The sequence below is a fragment of the Ictalurus punctatus genome, chromosome 16, assembly GCF_001660625.3.
Source record: "Ictalurus punctatus breed USDA103 chromosome 16, Coco_2.0, whole genome shotgun sequence".
Classification (NCBI taxonomy): Eukaryota; Metazoa; Chordata; class Actinopteri; order Siluriformes; family Ictaluridae; genus Ictalurus; species Ictalurus punctatus.
The window spans coordinates 305,001-322,933 of NC_030431.2; the positions used below are offsets into that span (position 1 = coordinate 305,001).

At 41.7% G+C, this 17,933-nt stretch overlaps 1 protein-coding gene across 3 annotated transcripts in view; it reads left to right on the top strand.

Moving 5' to 3' along the window:
- Nucleotides 1-16,602, top strand: part of mfsd14ba (major facilitator superfamily domain containing 14Ba) — an 18,836-nt gene extending 2,234 nt beyond the window's left edge. Inside the window, exons 2-12 of one of the 3 annotated variants that reach the window (XM_017489722.3) lie at nucleotides 832-930; nucleotides 1,038-1,100; nucleotides 1,183-1,310; nucleotides 3,995-4,109; nucleotides 4,317-4,535; nucleotides 5,112-5,225; nucleotides 6,024-6,095; nucleotides 7,592-7,704; nucleotides 8,238-8,335; nucleotides 9,880-10,034; nucleotides 11,773-16,602. In XM_017489722.3, coding sequence (XP_017345211.1) covers nucleotides 832-930; nucleotides 1,038-1,100; nucleotides 1,183-1,310; nucleotides 3,995-4,109; nucleotides 4,317-4,535; nucleotides 5,112-5,225; nucleotides 6,024-6,095; nucleotides 7,592-7,704; nucleotides 8,238-8,335; nucleotides 9,880-10,034; nucleotides 11,773-11,988 — 1,392 coding nt within the window. In that variant the 3' untranslated portion in view covers nucleotides 11,989-16,602. The other 2 variants (XM_017489723.3, XM_053686669.1) reach the window with 2 other exon arrangements.
- Nucleotides 16,603-17,933: the final 1,331 nt, after the last annotated feature.

A 17,933-nucleotide genomic window follows, 5' to 3' on the forward strand; every position in this document is an offset into this window, starting at 1 on the left:
TATATATATAGCAATATATACCTTTTTACAATTCATCTTCATTTAAATCTTTAAACGGTGCACTGGGGGAACGCGACTCGTTAAACTGCTGCTACTTCCGGTGTAATATTTTTGGCGGTGCAGAGCTTACAGAGATTACAAACTGCAGTTTTGTCATCATTCCACACAAGAGACATCTTTACAAAATCGATGTGTTTTCCCGCCCTCTTTTTATTGACAGGATATAATTGGCCCTGATCATCGGATGTTTTTAAACTAACATAGCTGATAGCGGCCAATAGCTGATGGCGGAAAAAATAGCCTTTGTCATCCGATACCAATTATCGGCCGATACGTCGGTGCATCTCTAATAAATATATAAATATTAATATCTATTAATAAATGTTGAAGTAAACAAAAAATATACATCCAAACTGAACCAAAAAGTAACACTCCAAATAACAAATAAACTTTGAGACATCCAAAATGAAACAAAAAAACACTTCAAATAACACAACAAAATCGATCAGTGATAGTTTTTATTTCACCTCTAGAGGCCGCTCTTGTGCTGTAGAATGACAGCGAACCCTTCTCACCTGCAAACGGGGTAAACCTATCGGCGTGTTTTTGCTGATAACCGATAGTTCGACCTCTATCATAAACCGTTTAGTATGTTCATGTGGTCCTACATGTTATTTGCAAATTTTCTACTACTGGTTAATAAATGTACAATATTACACCATTAACCAAAGTAGTGGTTTTTCCTGGTTAATCAGGACTGTTGTAGCTGTTTGTATAGTGCTGGAAAGGTCATATATTCATCATCTTTTTTTTTTCTTTTTTTTACCCCAGATGCAGCAAGGAATCGGGAAACCGAGTGTGTCCCATGCGGTGGTGGTCATCTTCCTCGAGTTTTTTGCCTGGGGGCTGCTCACCACACCGATGCTTACCGTAAGTCTCCGTCTCTCTCTTTCCCTTTTTTTCCTCCACAAACTGTCTTCCATCTCAGCTCACGCTTCTTCACTACGCGTTACTGATAAGCGCCTGTTTCTCTTTAGGTTCTTCACGAAACGTTCCCACAGCACACGTTCCTGATGAACGGCCTCATTCAGGGAGTGAAGGTGAGTCTGAAGCGTGTGAATTATTTTCGGCGACTGCCTCTGGACTCGCTCTGTTGGCTTACAGTGTGATTTGTGTCACCAGGGCTTGCTGTCTTTCATGAGCGCTCCGTTAATCGGCGCCTTATCAGATGTCTGGGGCAGGAGATCTTTTCTGTTGGTGACAGTGTTTTTCACCTGCGCGCCCATCCCCCTGATGAGACTCAGCCCCTGGTATGTCTGTCTCTTGCGCTCTCTCTCTCTCTTTCTGTCCATCCTTGATTTCCTTTCTTTCCTCTTTTTATCTCCCCCTTATTTCCTAATTACTTCTAGACTGAATGCTTCATTCAGGCTTAGGATAAATTCAGGCCTCTACAAGATACGTTTTCATTTTATTCATAATTATGGCCAAATCCAATCTAAGCATCTGCTAGTCTTTGGATTTTGACCTCCAGTCACAAGTAATTTTGCTCGAATTTTAATCACCATCATAATCTTTGGCTTAAATATAATGGACTTGGGTATTGGAGAGCTAAAGCCTCATAAGCTCCACCCACAGGCAATGGATTGTCTGATATCTTTTGTACATGTTTCTGGCTACAAGCTTCAGAATACTGCTACAGAAGACTGCAGTCTGATTGGCTCCCTGCATTTCAGTGTATTTCTAGCGACTATATCTACGTAGCAAGTTGTGTAAGCAGTTAGTGGCGAGCCACCCAGCACTATCATGTGACTGGAATCGGAAACGTCTATGGTTGGTCAATTGATTTGTCAGTCAAATTGGCTTGTGGCTCGTGAGACAAATCTAAAACTAATTGTCTGACGCGTTTGTAATTTTTTCTTTATAGTGCAGTATCACAGTTTCATTCCTAAATTAGTGGAATAATTCTGCTGAAAATGTGACAGTAATACTGAGCAAAATAATCACAATGATCATTTTAGGCTTTATCCTGAAGTCTATAATTTCTGAGCTTCCCGTACCCAGTGTTTTTAGTAGATCATACAGTATTAGTACAGTTCTAGCCATCCTGTGCTTTTTACAATAAAACTTAATATGCAATTTAAATAAAATGCTACAGTAATTCTTTTTGCCCTCCTGAGTTATTATTATTGGTCGACCAATAGTGGCTTTTACCGATAGCGATAACTAAGTCGGGCGGTACCTGCCAATAACCGATTAATGGACTGGTAGTTTTTAAAATTGATACCGAATGAAAACACAACACTCAAAATGAACTTTATTACAAAAATAAACAGTAATGACTGTACCATGAAATATACTGTATGTTTTTAAATGCACTAAATATATATTAACTATTAATAAATATTAAAGTAAATAAAAGATATACATCCAAACTGAAGCAAAAAGTAACACTCCAAATAACTAATAAACATAGAGTAAAAAATGAATTTTTATTCCAAAATGAATATAAAAAAAAAACAGAACAAAATTGGTCAGTGATAGTTTTTTTATTTCGCCTCTAGAGGCCGCTGTGGTACTATATAGTGACAGCGGACCCTTCTCAGCCACTCATGCAACGGACACAACCGGGAAAAACCCATTGGAATTTCCCCCATTCTTCTATTATGCATTTCTTCAGCTGCGCAACTGTAAGGGGCCTTTGTTACGTTATTTTGCACTTCATAATGTGCCACACGTTCTCAATGGAGGACAGGTCAGGACTGCAGGCAGGCCATGCTCGCAGCTGCACTCTCTGCTTATGCAACCATGTGCTTGTAATCTGGGCAGAATGTGGTCTGGCATTGTCCTGCCCTGAATGGCAGAATATGTTGCTCCAAAATGTGTACATATCTTTCTGCGTTACTGATGCCCTTACAGATGTGCAGGTTACCCATACCATGGGCACTGACACACGCCCATACCATGGGCACTGACACACCCCCATACCATGACAGACGCTGGCTTTTGGACCTGACGCTGATAACAGCTTGGATGGTCCTTTTCCTCTTTGGCCCGGAGAACATGACGGCTGTTTTGTCCAGAAAATATTTGAACTGTCGACTCGTCGGACCACAAAACCCGATTCCACTGTACTACTGTCCATCTCAGACGAGACCGAGCCCAGAGAAGTGGGCGGCGCTTCTGGACAGTGTTGATGTGCGGCTTCTGCTTTGTATGCAAAGCCATACAAATCCATTACAGATTCATGAGGGTTTTTAAGACAGTGACGTCTGAGGGATCGGAGATCACGCGCATTCAGAAGCGGTTTTCCGGCCTCGCCCTTTACACTCCGAGATTCGACCGGATTCCTTGAATCTTTAATTATATTGTGCACCGTAGAAGGTGAAACGCCCAAAATCCTACCCATTTGTCTTTGGGGAATGTTCTTCTCAAGGTGTTGGATTATTCTCTGACACATCTGTTGACAGATCGGCGAGCCTCGACCCGTCCTTGCTCTTGAAGGACTCAGCTTTTTTTTTGGAGGCTCCTTATATACTATGATTAGACGATCGCCTCACCTGTTTCACATCACCTTCTTATTTCAACTTCTCACATCGCTATTAGTCTTAAACTGCCCCGCCCGAAAGTTTTTTGGAAAGTGTTGCATGCATCAATTTCAAAATAAACGTTTACCTTGATTAGGTAAAACATCATATACTTTGTCTTTATATGTTTTTTAAAACAACTCGAAGTACATTTACACATCACTCCTCTTTGTTTTTATTAGCGTTTTTCCATACTGTCCCAACTATCAAAATTGAAGTTGTAAATATATCTTATTATTATTATTATTATTATTATTATTATTATTATGTTAATATTAGCTCTTAATTTTATTTTGGTTTCTTGGTTATTCTTGCACTGTTTATGTCCTCAGTACATATGTATTTCATATTTCAGTAAGTCAAATTAGGTTATTGGATATAAACCATGGTTCCTTGCTTTGACTTTTCAGGTGGTACTTTGCGATGATCTCCGTGTCTGGGGCTTTCTCAGTCACCTTCTCGGTCATCTTCGCGTATGTAGCAGACGTTACGGAGGAGCGGGAGAGGAGCACTGCATATGGACTCGTAAGCAATCAACTCAAGCTCCACGTTTTCATGTTTAATACGATACCAATAGTAGAGCTCTGGGTGTCAGCTGGTACCTGATCCTGACATTTACCTGATACCGACACCGTTTATCAAAGCATATTAATATGATCATATGAGTTTGTAAATATAACGTATTTAATAAGGCCATACCTAGCATGTAATTCTCCCGTGCTCTTGTTCTAGGTGTCTGCCACGTTTGCAGCGAGTTTGGTGACGAGCCCTGCGATCGGTGCTTACCTCTCAGCGACCTACGGGGATAATCTGGTGGTCCTGGTGGCTACGCTCATCGCCCTGGCGGATATCTGCTTCATCCTGCTGGCCGTCCCCGAGTCGCTGCCCGATAAGATGAGACTGAACACCTGGGGAGCACCGATCTCCTGGGAGCAGGCGGATCCGTTCGCTGTAAATCCGAGCTAAACTCCTTCACTAGCATGCGATTAAGCACAAACACCATCATGTAGGATGCATACGCCATGTTTCAGGAACAACTAGTTTGAACATTCTACATTACGTGCGGTCATGGCCATAACTATCGGGACAGTTATCGTTATTTTAGCTGTCTGCAACAGTACATTGGAGTTGAAATTAAATCACATATAAGAGCAGACTTTCAGCTGAACCATCACTAAGGCTAAAATGAGTTGCTCCTGTGATGAGAGCAGCAGCCAAGGGCGAATGCTCGTTTTTGACGGAGTTTTATGATCTTGTAGTCAATAGTGCTGCGTAGTCCAAAAAACACACAGAGATCGTGGCAGCCGTTATGACTCGCATATGATCAATATTTGCAGATTAGCTTGCGCAATAACTTCAGCTTTATTGCTAATGGACTGGCAGCCTCTTAAATGGCCTCTATCTGTTGCAAATTTTAATTGGCTCGCCGCAACACAGCGCACGTCAGTGCCGTTTGCTTCGCGGTTTCACCGACAGATACTGGATACGCTTGAGTGCCGTTTAATGATTTGTACTTTTGTCGTGCAGTCTCTGAGGAAAGTGGGGAAGGACACGACTGTGCTTCTCATCTGCATCACGGTGTTTCTGTCGTACTTACCCGAGGCAGGCCAGTACTCCAGCTTCTTCCTGTACTTACGACAGGTGAGTGTCGATACTTGTTAGCTGGTCACTAACATTGGGGGGATTGGGGGGGGGGGGGGTCTTTGTTTTCAAACAAATAAAATAAACGTACAGGTCTAATCGAGGCATTTGCTCGTTTCACTTTCCGACATGCGTGTTAGAGTAGCATCACTACGTTTTTGAAATGAGTAATACTCAGGAATAGGAAATGTTTCTGCTGTACATGGAGTGGAACCAGATGTCGTCTTTTGCTTTGTCTTCTAGCCCAGCCAGTTCAAGCTCCACCGGTGCTTTTCCAGGGCTCACAAAATTTCCAAATCTCTGGTAGCGCTTCGGGCAGGCACTCTTCAGATCTCGGTAGCCTGAAATGAACTTTACTAGCTCATCAAACCCCTTCGAATGAATATTACGAATGACAAATATTATCTTCAATAATATTATTATTAATAATAATAATAATAAAAATAAGAATAATAATACCAGAGTTTTTTTGAGGCAAGTAAATGGTGCTGTAATTATTTTATGCTGTCTATATAGCAGAATATATGATGGTGTGTGTTGGATGAAAACAGTGATTTTCAGCAGCGGTATAGATTTTCAGCTTGAATCGGATCTAGGCTTGTAAACCAATGTGCCCATATCAGAGACTGCTGGAGGGATTAATTTTCCAATTGAAATAGGTTTTTCTTTGCACACTGAGTATCTTATAGGAAAACCGTGGGCTGTTATTTGTCAAAAGGAGCTCGTTTTGGTTTTGATATTCCCTGCGAGCACTGATACAGCTGTGTCTCTCCATTTCTCTGTTTCTTTCTCTCACAGGTCATTAACTTCTCACCCACTACAATCGCCGTGTTCATCGGAGTGGTGGGGATCCTCTCCATCGTGGCCCAGGTACTTAATTGAGGAGAATTCTGTGTGTGTGTGTGTGTGTGTGTGTGTGTGTGTGTGTGTGAAGGATTTTGTGCAGCCTCATTGCTGAGAAAAGTCACTCTTTTAATAAGCTGCAGTGGTAATTGAATTGAGTTCACTGATTGTCTAATATTGCACAAGGTAAACTTCGACTCAGCGAGAGAGATTGGAGTGTCAGAGTTATGAGTCATGGCGCAGGGACGGAAATCTGTTGGGATACGACGGTTCGGGAACACCGTACTATTCGAAGAACGCCTTTTAGTCATTCGAGCGCCGCCGAAGCGTGGCTGTAAACGAAGCGACAGCGACACCGGCCATGAAACAAACTGACAGAGCGGTATTAAAATCGTGCCGATAAACGCATGCACATGCATCCACTTTCCTGAGACGGTTTTCGGGTTGCCGAGCTGCGCAGCGGAACGCTTTAATGCTGAAGCACATCATCTTACATCGCTAGGCTTTAAAAAAATTTTTCCCTTGGCTTGGCGCAGAATAAAACAGAACCTGCGGAACAAATGCCGATTTTTATTAGACGTCCATGTTTCTGAAGCCTTACACAAAGTGTCACTGAGTTATAGCCTTTTTTTTTTCCCTTCTCAAACTACAGTGCCTTGCTTAAGTATTCACCCCTTTTTCAAGGTTTCTACACTGTTGTAGTGTTACAACCTGGAACTGGGAAAAAACAACCCTTAATTGGCATTACAATGTTTTATAAATATTGTAAATGTATATACGATTGATAATTTTACAGAATTCTGTCGAGTGCATCCAACTAGTTACAGTTGCAATCAAAACTGCAAATCAGGTTTATTTAGAATTACAGACTTTCAGCTTCTTGCAATGAACAAGTCAGAGAATATCACTGAACTGGAGGCTATTGCTCATGAGGAACGGGAGACGATTCCTCAGGAACGCTGCAGAAGCTCTGCGTCTCGTTTGCAGCAGGTCATAACAGCAATAGGTACTAAAGCACTAAAGATGCTCGCCATGAAGGGGGTGAATAATTTTGATTGCAACTGTATGTGACTAATTAAGGGTTGCACAGTAACAGGGGTATTATGCAAACACAACAATAACGTTAGTTATTTATACATAATTGTGCCAGATATATTGTTTTTTATGGCTATGATTGGTGTAGATTCATGACATAAAATACACATCGAGTCCATTTCGGTTCCAGGTTGTTACCACTACAAAGTGTGGAAAACTTCGGGGGGGGGGGGGGGGGGGGTGTGTGTGTGTGTGAATATTTATGCACAGCACCGTGTTGACACGTATTAGCCTCTTTGATGCACGTTAAATCCGAACGTACGTTAACTTAAGAAGGACTCTACGGTTCTAAATCTGCAACCTTCGTGTAAGTGATGGATAAATAACGGCTTTGACTCGTATCTCCAGAGAGGACCTGAACACAGAGCTCAGTGTCTATGAGCTTTCATGATGCACTAAACTGTCGCTTGTGCTTGACCTCTTGACAGACGCTTTTTCTCACGCTGCTAATGAGAACCATTGGGAACAAGAACACGGTTCTGCTGGGCCTCGGATTCCAGATCCTCCAGCTGGCGTGGTATGGCTTTGGATCTGAACCATGGTGAGTCACACACTCTGTCCATCGGTTTGAGGCTCCGTTTAATGAGAAGACGTGACCGGGATTAAATAAAGTTTGTCATTTGGCTGATACGATTATCCTCGATGTTATCTCCACTAACACACACAATCTTTCTGTCACATGCCTTGTAGCCTCCGACATTTTCATTTATTTTGTTTACTGAGTGTGTTTTGTTTACATGCATGATTATAATCCAGTTCTTGTCTAATTTTAGCAGGTAGTAGATTCATACGTTAACATGAACCGTATCTTAGCTCTTGTGTAGAAGTGAAGCTGAAACTCAACATGACGTGCATTTGGGGTAAAACATGAATCACGAGTCATGAATCATGAATCATGAGTCACGATGCTGTGTAAACACTTCACTCCTGCGATTGTACTATTACCATTTCTCTGTAAGGCTGGAAACCTATCACTGCGTGTATTCTGTGCTCGGAGTAAAGGTTACGTATTTGGAGCGTGAAGGGCGACGCTCTTTCTGTGCCTGACTTCTTGTTTTGCGTGTAACCGTGTAGGATGATGTGGGCAGCCGGCGCCGTGGCAGCCATGTCCAGCATCACCTTTCCTGCAGTGAGTGCGCTCGTATCTCGCAGCGCTGATCCAGATCAACAAGGTGAGTCCACACTCATTAACAAAACCAAACAGGCTAGCATATTTTATATTGCATTACAGCTTTGAATGGAATAAAAAGGGGGAGGGTGAGGAACAGAACAGTTCAGGTCATAAGTTTATATACATTTTGTTTTTTCTTTATTTACATTTACATTTATTCATTTAGCGGATGCTTTTATCCAAAGCGACTTACAAATGAGAAATACAAGCAAAGCGATATCAAGTAGTGCTACCATACAAGATCCATCACTTGAGTTCCAGAAGAAGCAAAGTGTGCAGAGTAGAGGTGTAAGTGCAAAAATTATTTATTTATTTATTTATTTTTATTATGAGTTGGTTAGGTGTTGACGGAAGAGGAGGGTCTTTAGCTGTTTTGTGAAGATGGTGAGAGATTCTGTGGTCCGGATTGAGGTTGTAAGTTCCTTCCAGCACTGAGGAACAGTTAGTGTGAAGGTTCTGGAAAGTGACCTTGCGCCACGCTGAATGGGAACTACTAAACGTCGGTCGCTCATCGATCGCAGATTGCGTGAGGGAACATAAGCCTTCAGGAGAGAGTTGAGGTAGGGGGCGCTGTTCCAGACAAGTCTTGTAGGTGAGCATCAAGGCCTTGAATTTGATGCGGGCGGCTACAGGAAGTCAGTGTAGGAAGATGAAGAGGGGTGTGACATGGGTTCTCTTGGGCTGGTTGAAGACGAGGCGCGCTGCAGCATTCTGAATCATCTGCAGGGGTTTGATGGAGCTGCTGGGAGGCCCGAGAGTAGTGAGTTGCAGTAGTCCAGTTTTGAGATAACAAGAGCCTGGACTAGTATCTGTGTAGCCTGTTCGGTGAGGTAGGGTTGGATTCTCTTGATGTTGTACAGGATGAACCTACAGGACCGTGCACTTGTAGTTCTGCCCTGAAGAAGCTATTTCACATAACAGATGTTTACATATAGTCCACGAGACACAATAATAACTGAATTTACACAAATGAACCAGTTCAGAAATTTACATACGCTCGATTATTAACACTGTGTGTCGTTACCTGGACGATCGACGCCTGTGTGTACGTTTCGTGATCGTTGTTCACGAGTCACTTGTTAGTCCTGAGCAGTTAAACTGCCCGCTGTTCTTCAGAACATTATTTGCTTTTCCAGCATCTTCTGCATATTTGAGCTCTTTCCAACAGCGACTGTATGATGTTAAGATTCGTCTTTTCACACATGACATCTGAGGGACTCGTACACAACTATTAGAAAAGGTACAAACATTCGCTGATGCTCAAGAAACGATACATGAAGAGCCAGGGGCGTGTAAACTTCTGAACCGGATGATCGGTCTAAATTGTTATTTTGTCGTCTGAGTAAATATTTTATGTAGCTCCTGAAGGGCAGTACTAAATGGGGAAAAAAATTAAGATCTTTAAATAAACTAATATCTGTTATGTGAAATAGCTTATATCAGGGCAATAGTAAATTTTTATGATGCCATTAACATTTCGCAGGTCCTGCAAGGCGTATGTAAACTTATGACCTCAACTGTAGCTGCGCCTTGCTTTTCATTTAGGGCTAGTGCAAGGAATGATCACAGGCATCCGAGGGCTGTGTAACGGCCTGGGTCCGGCGCTCTACGGCTTCATCTTCTTCCTCTTCGACGTCGAGCTGAGCGGAATCGCGCCGATCCAGACCGACTACAGCATCCCTCTCCAGGCTCCCAGTAAGGTCAGTGGTTTCCTGCGCTCTCTCAACAGACATTCCATGAAAACTCCGGATTCAGAAAACGTCACGGAAAACATCTCGAAAAGGAGTACACAGATACAAAGTGTAGATTTCAGCTGTCCAGGCACCAAAATTTTGCATCTGCATAAAAATATGGTTAAATGCGTGGCAATGAGCAGTCCGCCAGACCTACGTTTTGGTTGCCTGGAAACATAATAATAAGGAGCAGGGTTTCTTTTTTTTCCATTCTCCTTTTCATTCTTCGGTTGTTGAAGCAACTGGTCCTCTGGGCCTAGACACGAAAGCTGCTTGTCCTGGATGTCCGAGCCCAGGACCCCAGGTCCAAATACCATATAGGCCTTTTGTTAAGCTTTAATATTACACGTGGACAGCATGTGCAATACTAAAGCTGCATTCTTTAATTTTCCAGCATCTTCTGCATATTTGAGCCCTTTCCAACAGCGGCTATATGATTTTGAGATCCGTCTTTTCACACCGGGGACGACCGAGGGACTCGTACACGACTATTACACAAGGTGCAAAGATTCACTGATGCTCATGAGAGAAGCACGATACATGAAGGGCACGATACAGGATGATCGGTGTAAATTGTTATTATTTTGGCATCTGGGAAACATAAATGTCTTGTGTAGCTTCTGAAGGGCAGAAAACCAGCATTTTTATTTCACTTAAGTTATTTAACCCTGATAGAATGTCTTTTTTTTTTGTGCGTTTGTGTATTTAGATTTACATTGAAATCTGGTCATATGCTCCGTAATATTTCATGGTGTTGGTCGTGCGATTTGAACTCTTTAAAACCTAACCAGCCTCTTGTACTTCAGTCCTAATATTTCAATAAAGCTCGTGATGAACTTGTATAAGGACATGAGTGGGAAGTGTGAAATTGCTAACATTTGCTGGCATGCCCTCCCATGGCTAGCTTTCATACTTTATTAGCCATCCTAGCTCCTTCCATTGTGTCAGGCTGCATAAATGTCAAGCAGCAGCTTGGGTGTAAACGGAGCTGCAAGGTACAGTATAAGCTCACTGAGCATTTTTGTAATAAAGCTGGATCGTATTTTCATTTATTTGGAGTTCCCAGTTGTAAGACTACGTCTATTTGCACGTACAGCATGACAAATAATTAACTTCACTTGAAGCGTTCGTAAAAATTACAAATAAACACACCCGAAACTTCATACGGTACCACGATGAAGACCAACTATATGTCGATACGTGAAATTCTGGAGGGACGTCGTGGCGCGGGGACGTAATGACGTGTACCGTTAATTGAACTGTGTTCTATAACACGGGAAAGATGAAAGGAGTATTCTAAAAGCGATTCATGCAAACACCTTAATCATCCATCCACCCATCTTCTATACCGCTTAGTCCTTTTCAGGGTTGCGGGGAAACCCGGAGCCTATCCCAGGAAGCACCGGGCACAAGGTGGGGTACACCCTGGACAGGGTGCTAGTCCATCACAGACACCTTAATCACAATATTACCTTACTCAGAATAAGGTCAATAATTAGATCACTGGTGTCCATGTAAACGTAGTCATTGTCTAATGTTAAAAGTGCTATACAAACAGTCGATTGAAAATATTGACCCCTTTACATTATTGTCGGCTATTAAAAAAAAAAAGATTGCAGGAGAAAGCAGGTGCTGCGTGTCATCTTGACGTCCACGTAAGCCTGTCTCATCATAAACTGCTCTGTTTGTCTCATTTGTTTGCCAGCAGCTGGCGATACCAGGCCCTCCCTTCCTGTTGGGCGCGTGCGCGGTGTTGGCAGCCTTCATCGTGGCGCTGTTCATCCCCGAACAGCCGACAGCGGGTGCCAAGACGTGCCAGGAGCTCAAGAGGAGCAACAGTCTGACAGGAGCACACGCCAACACGCCGCTTCCGGGCAGCGACGAGGACTTCGAGCCTCTTCTGGAGGACAGCACTGTGTGACTGTGTGACCGTCAAAACTTTCCCCTCTCGCCCTCAGAATGAGTGAGCAACGCCCCTGCAAGCCTCCCAGGAGATTTATTTTATTTGTTTTTTTTAGGTTTTCGATTATGTTTTAATATTCACACAGTTCGTGGTTTAAATCTTGAATTTTGAACCAAAGTTTTCCATTGACTTTTTTTTTTTTTTTCTTTTTTTTTTAAGATTAAATTTTTTTTTAAACTCTATTTGCTGCAGCAAAAAGGGCTTGGACGTGCTGTAGCTGAAATGGAGTGCGGAAGTGCAGTCGGGCGTGTGTGACACACTTAGCGCTTTTTTGTTTCTAGATGCAACGTTGAGTCAGGTTTAATGGGCAAAGTGCAGTAACGTGAATCGCTTGAGTTTAGACTTTATAGATCTTAAGTTTAGTGTGTATCGAAACGCTCAGATGGTTTTTCAGTGATTACAGCTCTCTGTATAGGTGTTTATACGTAGATTTATCGTCTTTTGGATTCAGAGCCATGAGATTCAGTGATTGACAGATTGTGAGTGTTTTTGTTAACAAGCCTTAAAGCTACATATCCAGTGAAGTATGACTGTAGGAGTTTATTTATTATTCATCGACGCAGAGTTTGTGCAGCGTGGGACGTCAACTGATGCTTAACTCGATGCGTGTTTTACGTTGACGATGTTATTTTAAGTTAACAGGTTAGAAGGATGGTGCTAACGGAGTTACTGACCGTGACGCGGTTACTGTGAGGCGCAGGTCAGTTCTTTTTACGTTTTTTTATTATTATTATTTTTAATTAATTTATTTATTGGTAAACATTACTATGCAGGAGTTACAATAATTTACCGCCATTTTTATTTCGGTTTATTTGAACTGGTTTAAATGCCATTTTGCTTCAAATATTTTTTTTTTAAATTTAAAAATTAATTATTTAAAAAAAAATATTGTTTTTATACTTTTTGCAGTAAAGTCATGGTGGGGTGTGTGCGTGCGTGCGTGTGTGCGTGCGTGCGTGCGTGTGTGCGTGTGTGTGTGTGCGTCCAAAATCTATAAAAATCTGCATGGTGTTCGTTTGGTTCATGAAATGGATTTTGAATTTCCGGGGGATTATTCGGAACAGCATGCAGATTTTTCTTTAAATCTTTCAAGTTTTTCTCCAGAACCTCTCCACGAGCCTGTGGATGTGCACAACACGAGCTTTCTCCTCAGTCTTTTGCACATTTACAAAACGAAATGATTCCATTCAAGTGCATCACCAGCTACCTCTTTTTTTCCCCCCTAAGGTTCTGAAGGTTCAACATTTCTTGCTACAGCCTTACACTCACTCTCTTTTTCCCCCCCAGGATAACTCTCTCATTGATTCCACCCCCACAAACAATAACGAATCGTATTTTTTTACGTGCACCTGTACACGCGTTCCATTTGTACACGGATAGAACGAGCTTTAAGAGCATTTGCAGTTAGTAGTGAGCACTATAGACAAATTTATATCCACAGTATGGGTTAAAATGTGATGCCGTTTCAATCTTACAAGGTATTGATTGATATTTCTGGCAGTCCTCTGCTTCCAGGTTTCCGTGTTGATCAGTTAAAGGAGCAATACTCAATATTTGTCATTTCCTACTGGTCCGAATGATGTATAAATAACGGTTTAAGCCATTGTTTAACCCAGTTTCAAAAACCGCGTCCTGGTCCGGGAATGTATGTTCGTATTTTGATTGGTCTCTCGTCAGTCATGTTATAAACCCGCCCCCAACACCTCTTCACAATTCAATTTTGCATGTTTTATAGGGTTGAACCTTGACTTTCAAGCAGTTGAAAGCTCTAGTTAGCATGAACCACTGTAAGTCTTGGGGGCGGAGCTTTGTGTACATGAGTGGAAATGAGGGCGGGGATTGAGTAAAAAAAAAAAATAAAAAAATCATTCAAATCTTATTCAACTCCACCTGATTAACCGTTAGGCCGATTTTTTTTTTTCAAGCATCTTACCCTAATGCACATTTAACCCGATCTAAATGTCACATAATGTCCTTAAAATCAAATTTCTTGTTGAATATGCAAAAAAAAAAAAAAAAAAAAAAGGCAAACCAAATAAAGTTTAGGTTTACTGCTTAGCATGAGACTCCGACATTAAATGATTACAAAATATTTTACTACGTGAATGAAGAAATAACCTGGGCATTTTGTGTTGTTTTATATCTAACGTCTACGAACGGTTTTCGTGCATGAACACAGCGGGCAGCTCTGATGTGGCGCTTTTTCTAATTCCGAATTTTTGCTAAATCACAATGTTTATAATAATACGTTATTTAAAAAAAAAAATACGGATGCTTCCCTTTTATTATACAGTATATAGACTAAAGGCAATGATTTGTACAAGTTTTACCTGTGGTAGCTTACCTTTTATAGTTAATAAGTGATTCAGTGGCGCCATAGAGCGCAGCCTTTACGCTCCGTTCGCTTTTCACATCACAAATCCATTTTCTGATCTATTTTTTATCTTTATAACACTGAACGATGGCAGCGACACGTCCCGAGCACTTATGCTGTCGTAAACGATACACACGTCACCGCTAACATTACATTTCTTCCTAACGTCCCTATACACGGCGTATATGACAGGATAAGATGAAACCTGGGGTTTTTGGAGCAGTAAATGGGAACTAATTGCAGGTGCGAGTGGGGAACTAAAGAAACGGCGGACCACACCCAATCGTTCGGATTTGTCGCTTTACAGATACCTGGTCGTACCTAGTTTTTTTTGCCTGGAAAATCTCACTTCAAGCGTCTCTTAGGCGCCAACCGCTGTCGCCGAACTCGCCGCTACACGCCAGACACGTGCATAGACACGTGCATAGAAACAGTATGATCCGTTGTTTTGTTGCGTGCCGTCGTGCATGCTTAAAGGCGAGCGTACGCGAGGGGGTCACGGAAATTGAGCGCACGAGTAAGTTAAGTTCTCGCGTTCTATTTTTCTCGTTATTCAGTCGTTCTTTCCATGGCATCACATTGTATGTAATTTATCCGTTCAGGATTAACAACTGGTACAGCAGATCAACAGTCATACCGCTCACTACTACTTGCAATCTCTCTCTCTCTCTCTCTCTCTCTCTCTCTCTCTCTTTGACTTTAAAATTTTATTTACTTATTTATTATTTTATGATCTTTCCATACAGGCGAATGAAGTGTCCTGTTTTCTGCATTCCAGTAGAGAGGTTTATTTCGTTATAAAATATCATCAGCTACTTATTGTCCATCCGCGTGTCACTACGAGATGACACTGTAAACGAACCGCCCGCGCCCCCCAACCCCATTCCCATTTGAATGTCTATTTCTAGCGTTCCAGCCTCCTCTCCTGTCAAACCAGCTCACAGTCATCGTTACAGCCGACAGCGTTTTGCGAGTCTCTCTTCCTTCGCCTCATGTGTCAGCTGCCGGTGATGAATGTGTCCAAGCATGGGTTCCAGCACCATGCAAGATGGCAGAGCAGGGCTGCGTTCCAGTTCCGGTTTGAACACACCCTCGTTGACTTCCTCTCACAGAGTTTTTTTTCTCTTTGATTTCAAGCTTAATCCAGCTTCTATATTTATATTTGACACCTGCGAGATTGTAAAAACGCGACTGTAGAGTTAGGAAGCAGACGACCAAACAGCAAAAAAAAAAAAAAAGTGGACGAAGCTCTATTAATGAAAGCAATAAAATATTCGATAGATCATAAACTTCCAATTTGAGTCTTATGTTAGCAACTGTCCATGTGCCATAACTATTGACAAGTAATTAGCTACCAAGCTAATTTGACTCTGTACATATTAATAAGGGGACATATTGTAGAACTAGTCAAAGAAATTGCTTGCGTTTCCGTGCTGGATGCCAATCGAGAGAGTATTCAAGAGCTCCCCGCGTGCTACAAGTGGCGACTTGTTAAAGACGAGACGACGAGGGTGTGTTGAAAGTGTTTTTGGAATGTTCAGTAGTACATGCGAGTGATCTGAAACCCCCGAGTGTTTCCCCTGAAAAGATTTCATCGACGCGTTGACGTCTGACTATTAAGTAAGTGGCTGTGTCGTGATGGGCATGCGTGTACGGTCTGTAGTGCACAGCCTGCACCTGTTATTCTGACCGTCTAACATAAAAAATAAACCGACAGTAATATATATATATATATATATATATATATATATATATATATATATATATATATATAAGTATTTTAAGGTTGTAAAATATTGTACATGTACTGAATAGCGTTAACGGAATATATTGTTGCTAGAACTTGCTATATTTTTGGACTCGCATATGAACCGTACGAATTATACGAAACACCAGTCTCTGGAAACGTTCCCAGACGTCTCATTTCACCAGCTCTGGCCTAATCCGGCTTCTACAGAGACCGCAGAGGCGCCCATGCCAGCTGTCTTGAGTATTTGTGTAAAGATCTTTTGCACTTTCTCACCTTTCAGAGAGCGTGCACAAATGTGCCTAACGTGTAAAACCATGTTCAGACCTGAAAAGGAGTGTAAATATTGTGTAATGCTTCGAGTGCTGACCTATACAGCAACTTCTCTATCTATTACATCATGTCTTGGTGGTATCTGTGGAATAAAACGGAGGTTACGAAAAGCAAAGAACTGTATTCGGTGGTCTGTTTTGCATTGTTGTCCAGTAGGGGGTGCTGTGGTGATGATTATTTATTTTTGGGACTCCTATCCAAAGCCTCTTATTTATTTATTTATTTATTTATTTATTTATTTACATTTCTTCTAGACTGAAATGTTTACACGAGTGAACACCAGAGGTCCCGGAAGTAACGCAAGTAACATGTCCATATTTGTTTTCTTAAAGTAGAGATGTCGAAGCATATTCTTGGCAGCGAAACTTGCTTTTTTGACAAATAGGAAGTGTACGTAGCAACAGGATGTAAAACGTCACCTTATGATTTGACAAAAACATGTCTGGAGAGAAATGTACCGAGTATAAAGATTTTCACTGGCGTGAGCGAACCTCATGTTTTCAGGTGAAAGAAAAATGAAGAAAAACAGTAGAGTAACGACATGAATATTCTTTGCTATACCTCAGAGCCCAGAATAAAGCCGGTGGATCTACTGCTCCGAACGGTCCAGAGGTAAGTGTGTGGTTGTGTGTGATACTCTGGGTGTATGGAAGGAGTACACGGCCTACAAGAGGAGCGCCAGTACATCCGTGTTCCTGCAACAAGCTCCGGATCCACTAGAATAAAGCAGTTTGCTGTGCCAAACATTTTGAATCTGATCTGTTTTTAACGTTCTCTGGTGGCAGTAGTACAGTGCTCCAGCCTCAGCATGTGATCATTAGGAGAGCATTAACCCTGACTGCCCTCTGGATGGCAGTGTAGCTGTAACTGTAACGTGTTCCCACAGTTCCCAGTAGATCTGATGAGGATGCTTCAGGCCATTTATTGCTTCAGAAATCACACTTGCTAAATTGCCACCCTCGGTGCTCGGCGGAAGAATACTGACCACCCAGACGTTCTCTATAAACTAAACGTGTATCAGCCTGTTGGAGAAAACTTCTCGTATTTCTGTCATCAAACTTGTTTTTAATAGTGCGGAATGATTTATAAGCAACGTGCAGCGTAGGAATAGTATTAATATCATTACGAGTGAAGTCTATTACTAAGAAATGAATATGAAATCTGATACTGTTGCCAATACGCATGATTTATTAGCCTGAAGCGTAAATATGGAGTGGGTTATGAATCTGATGTCCTCTCATCGGTATTTTGTTAAAGTGTACTGGACAAATGTGCAGTATCATCATCATGTACAATCATAGCTGCTCAAGTCCAATCAATAAATCCAATATAAAGTGGTTGGATGTACCATGTACTGATATCATTGTGATACTATTATTGTCTCAAATCATCCTAAAATGTCAAACATTTTCCATTTATATTCATCAGTGTTATGAAATCTATATTTTG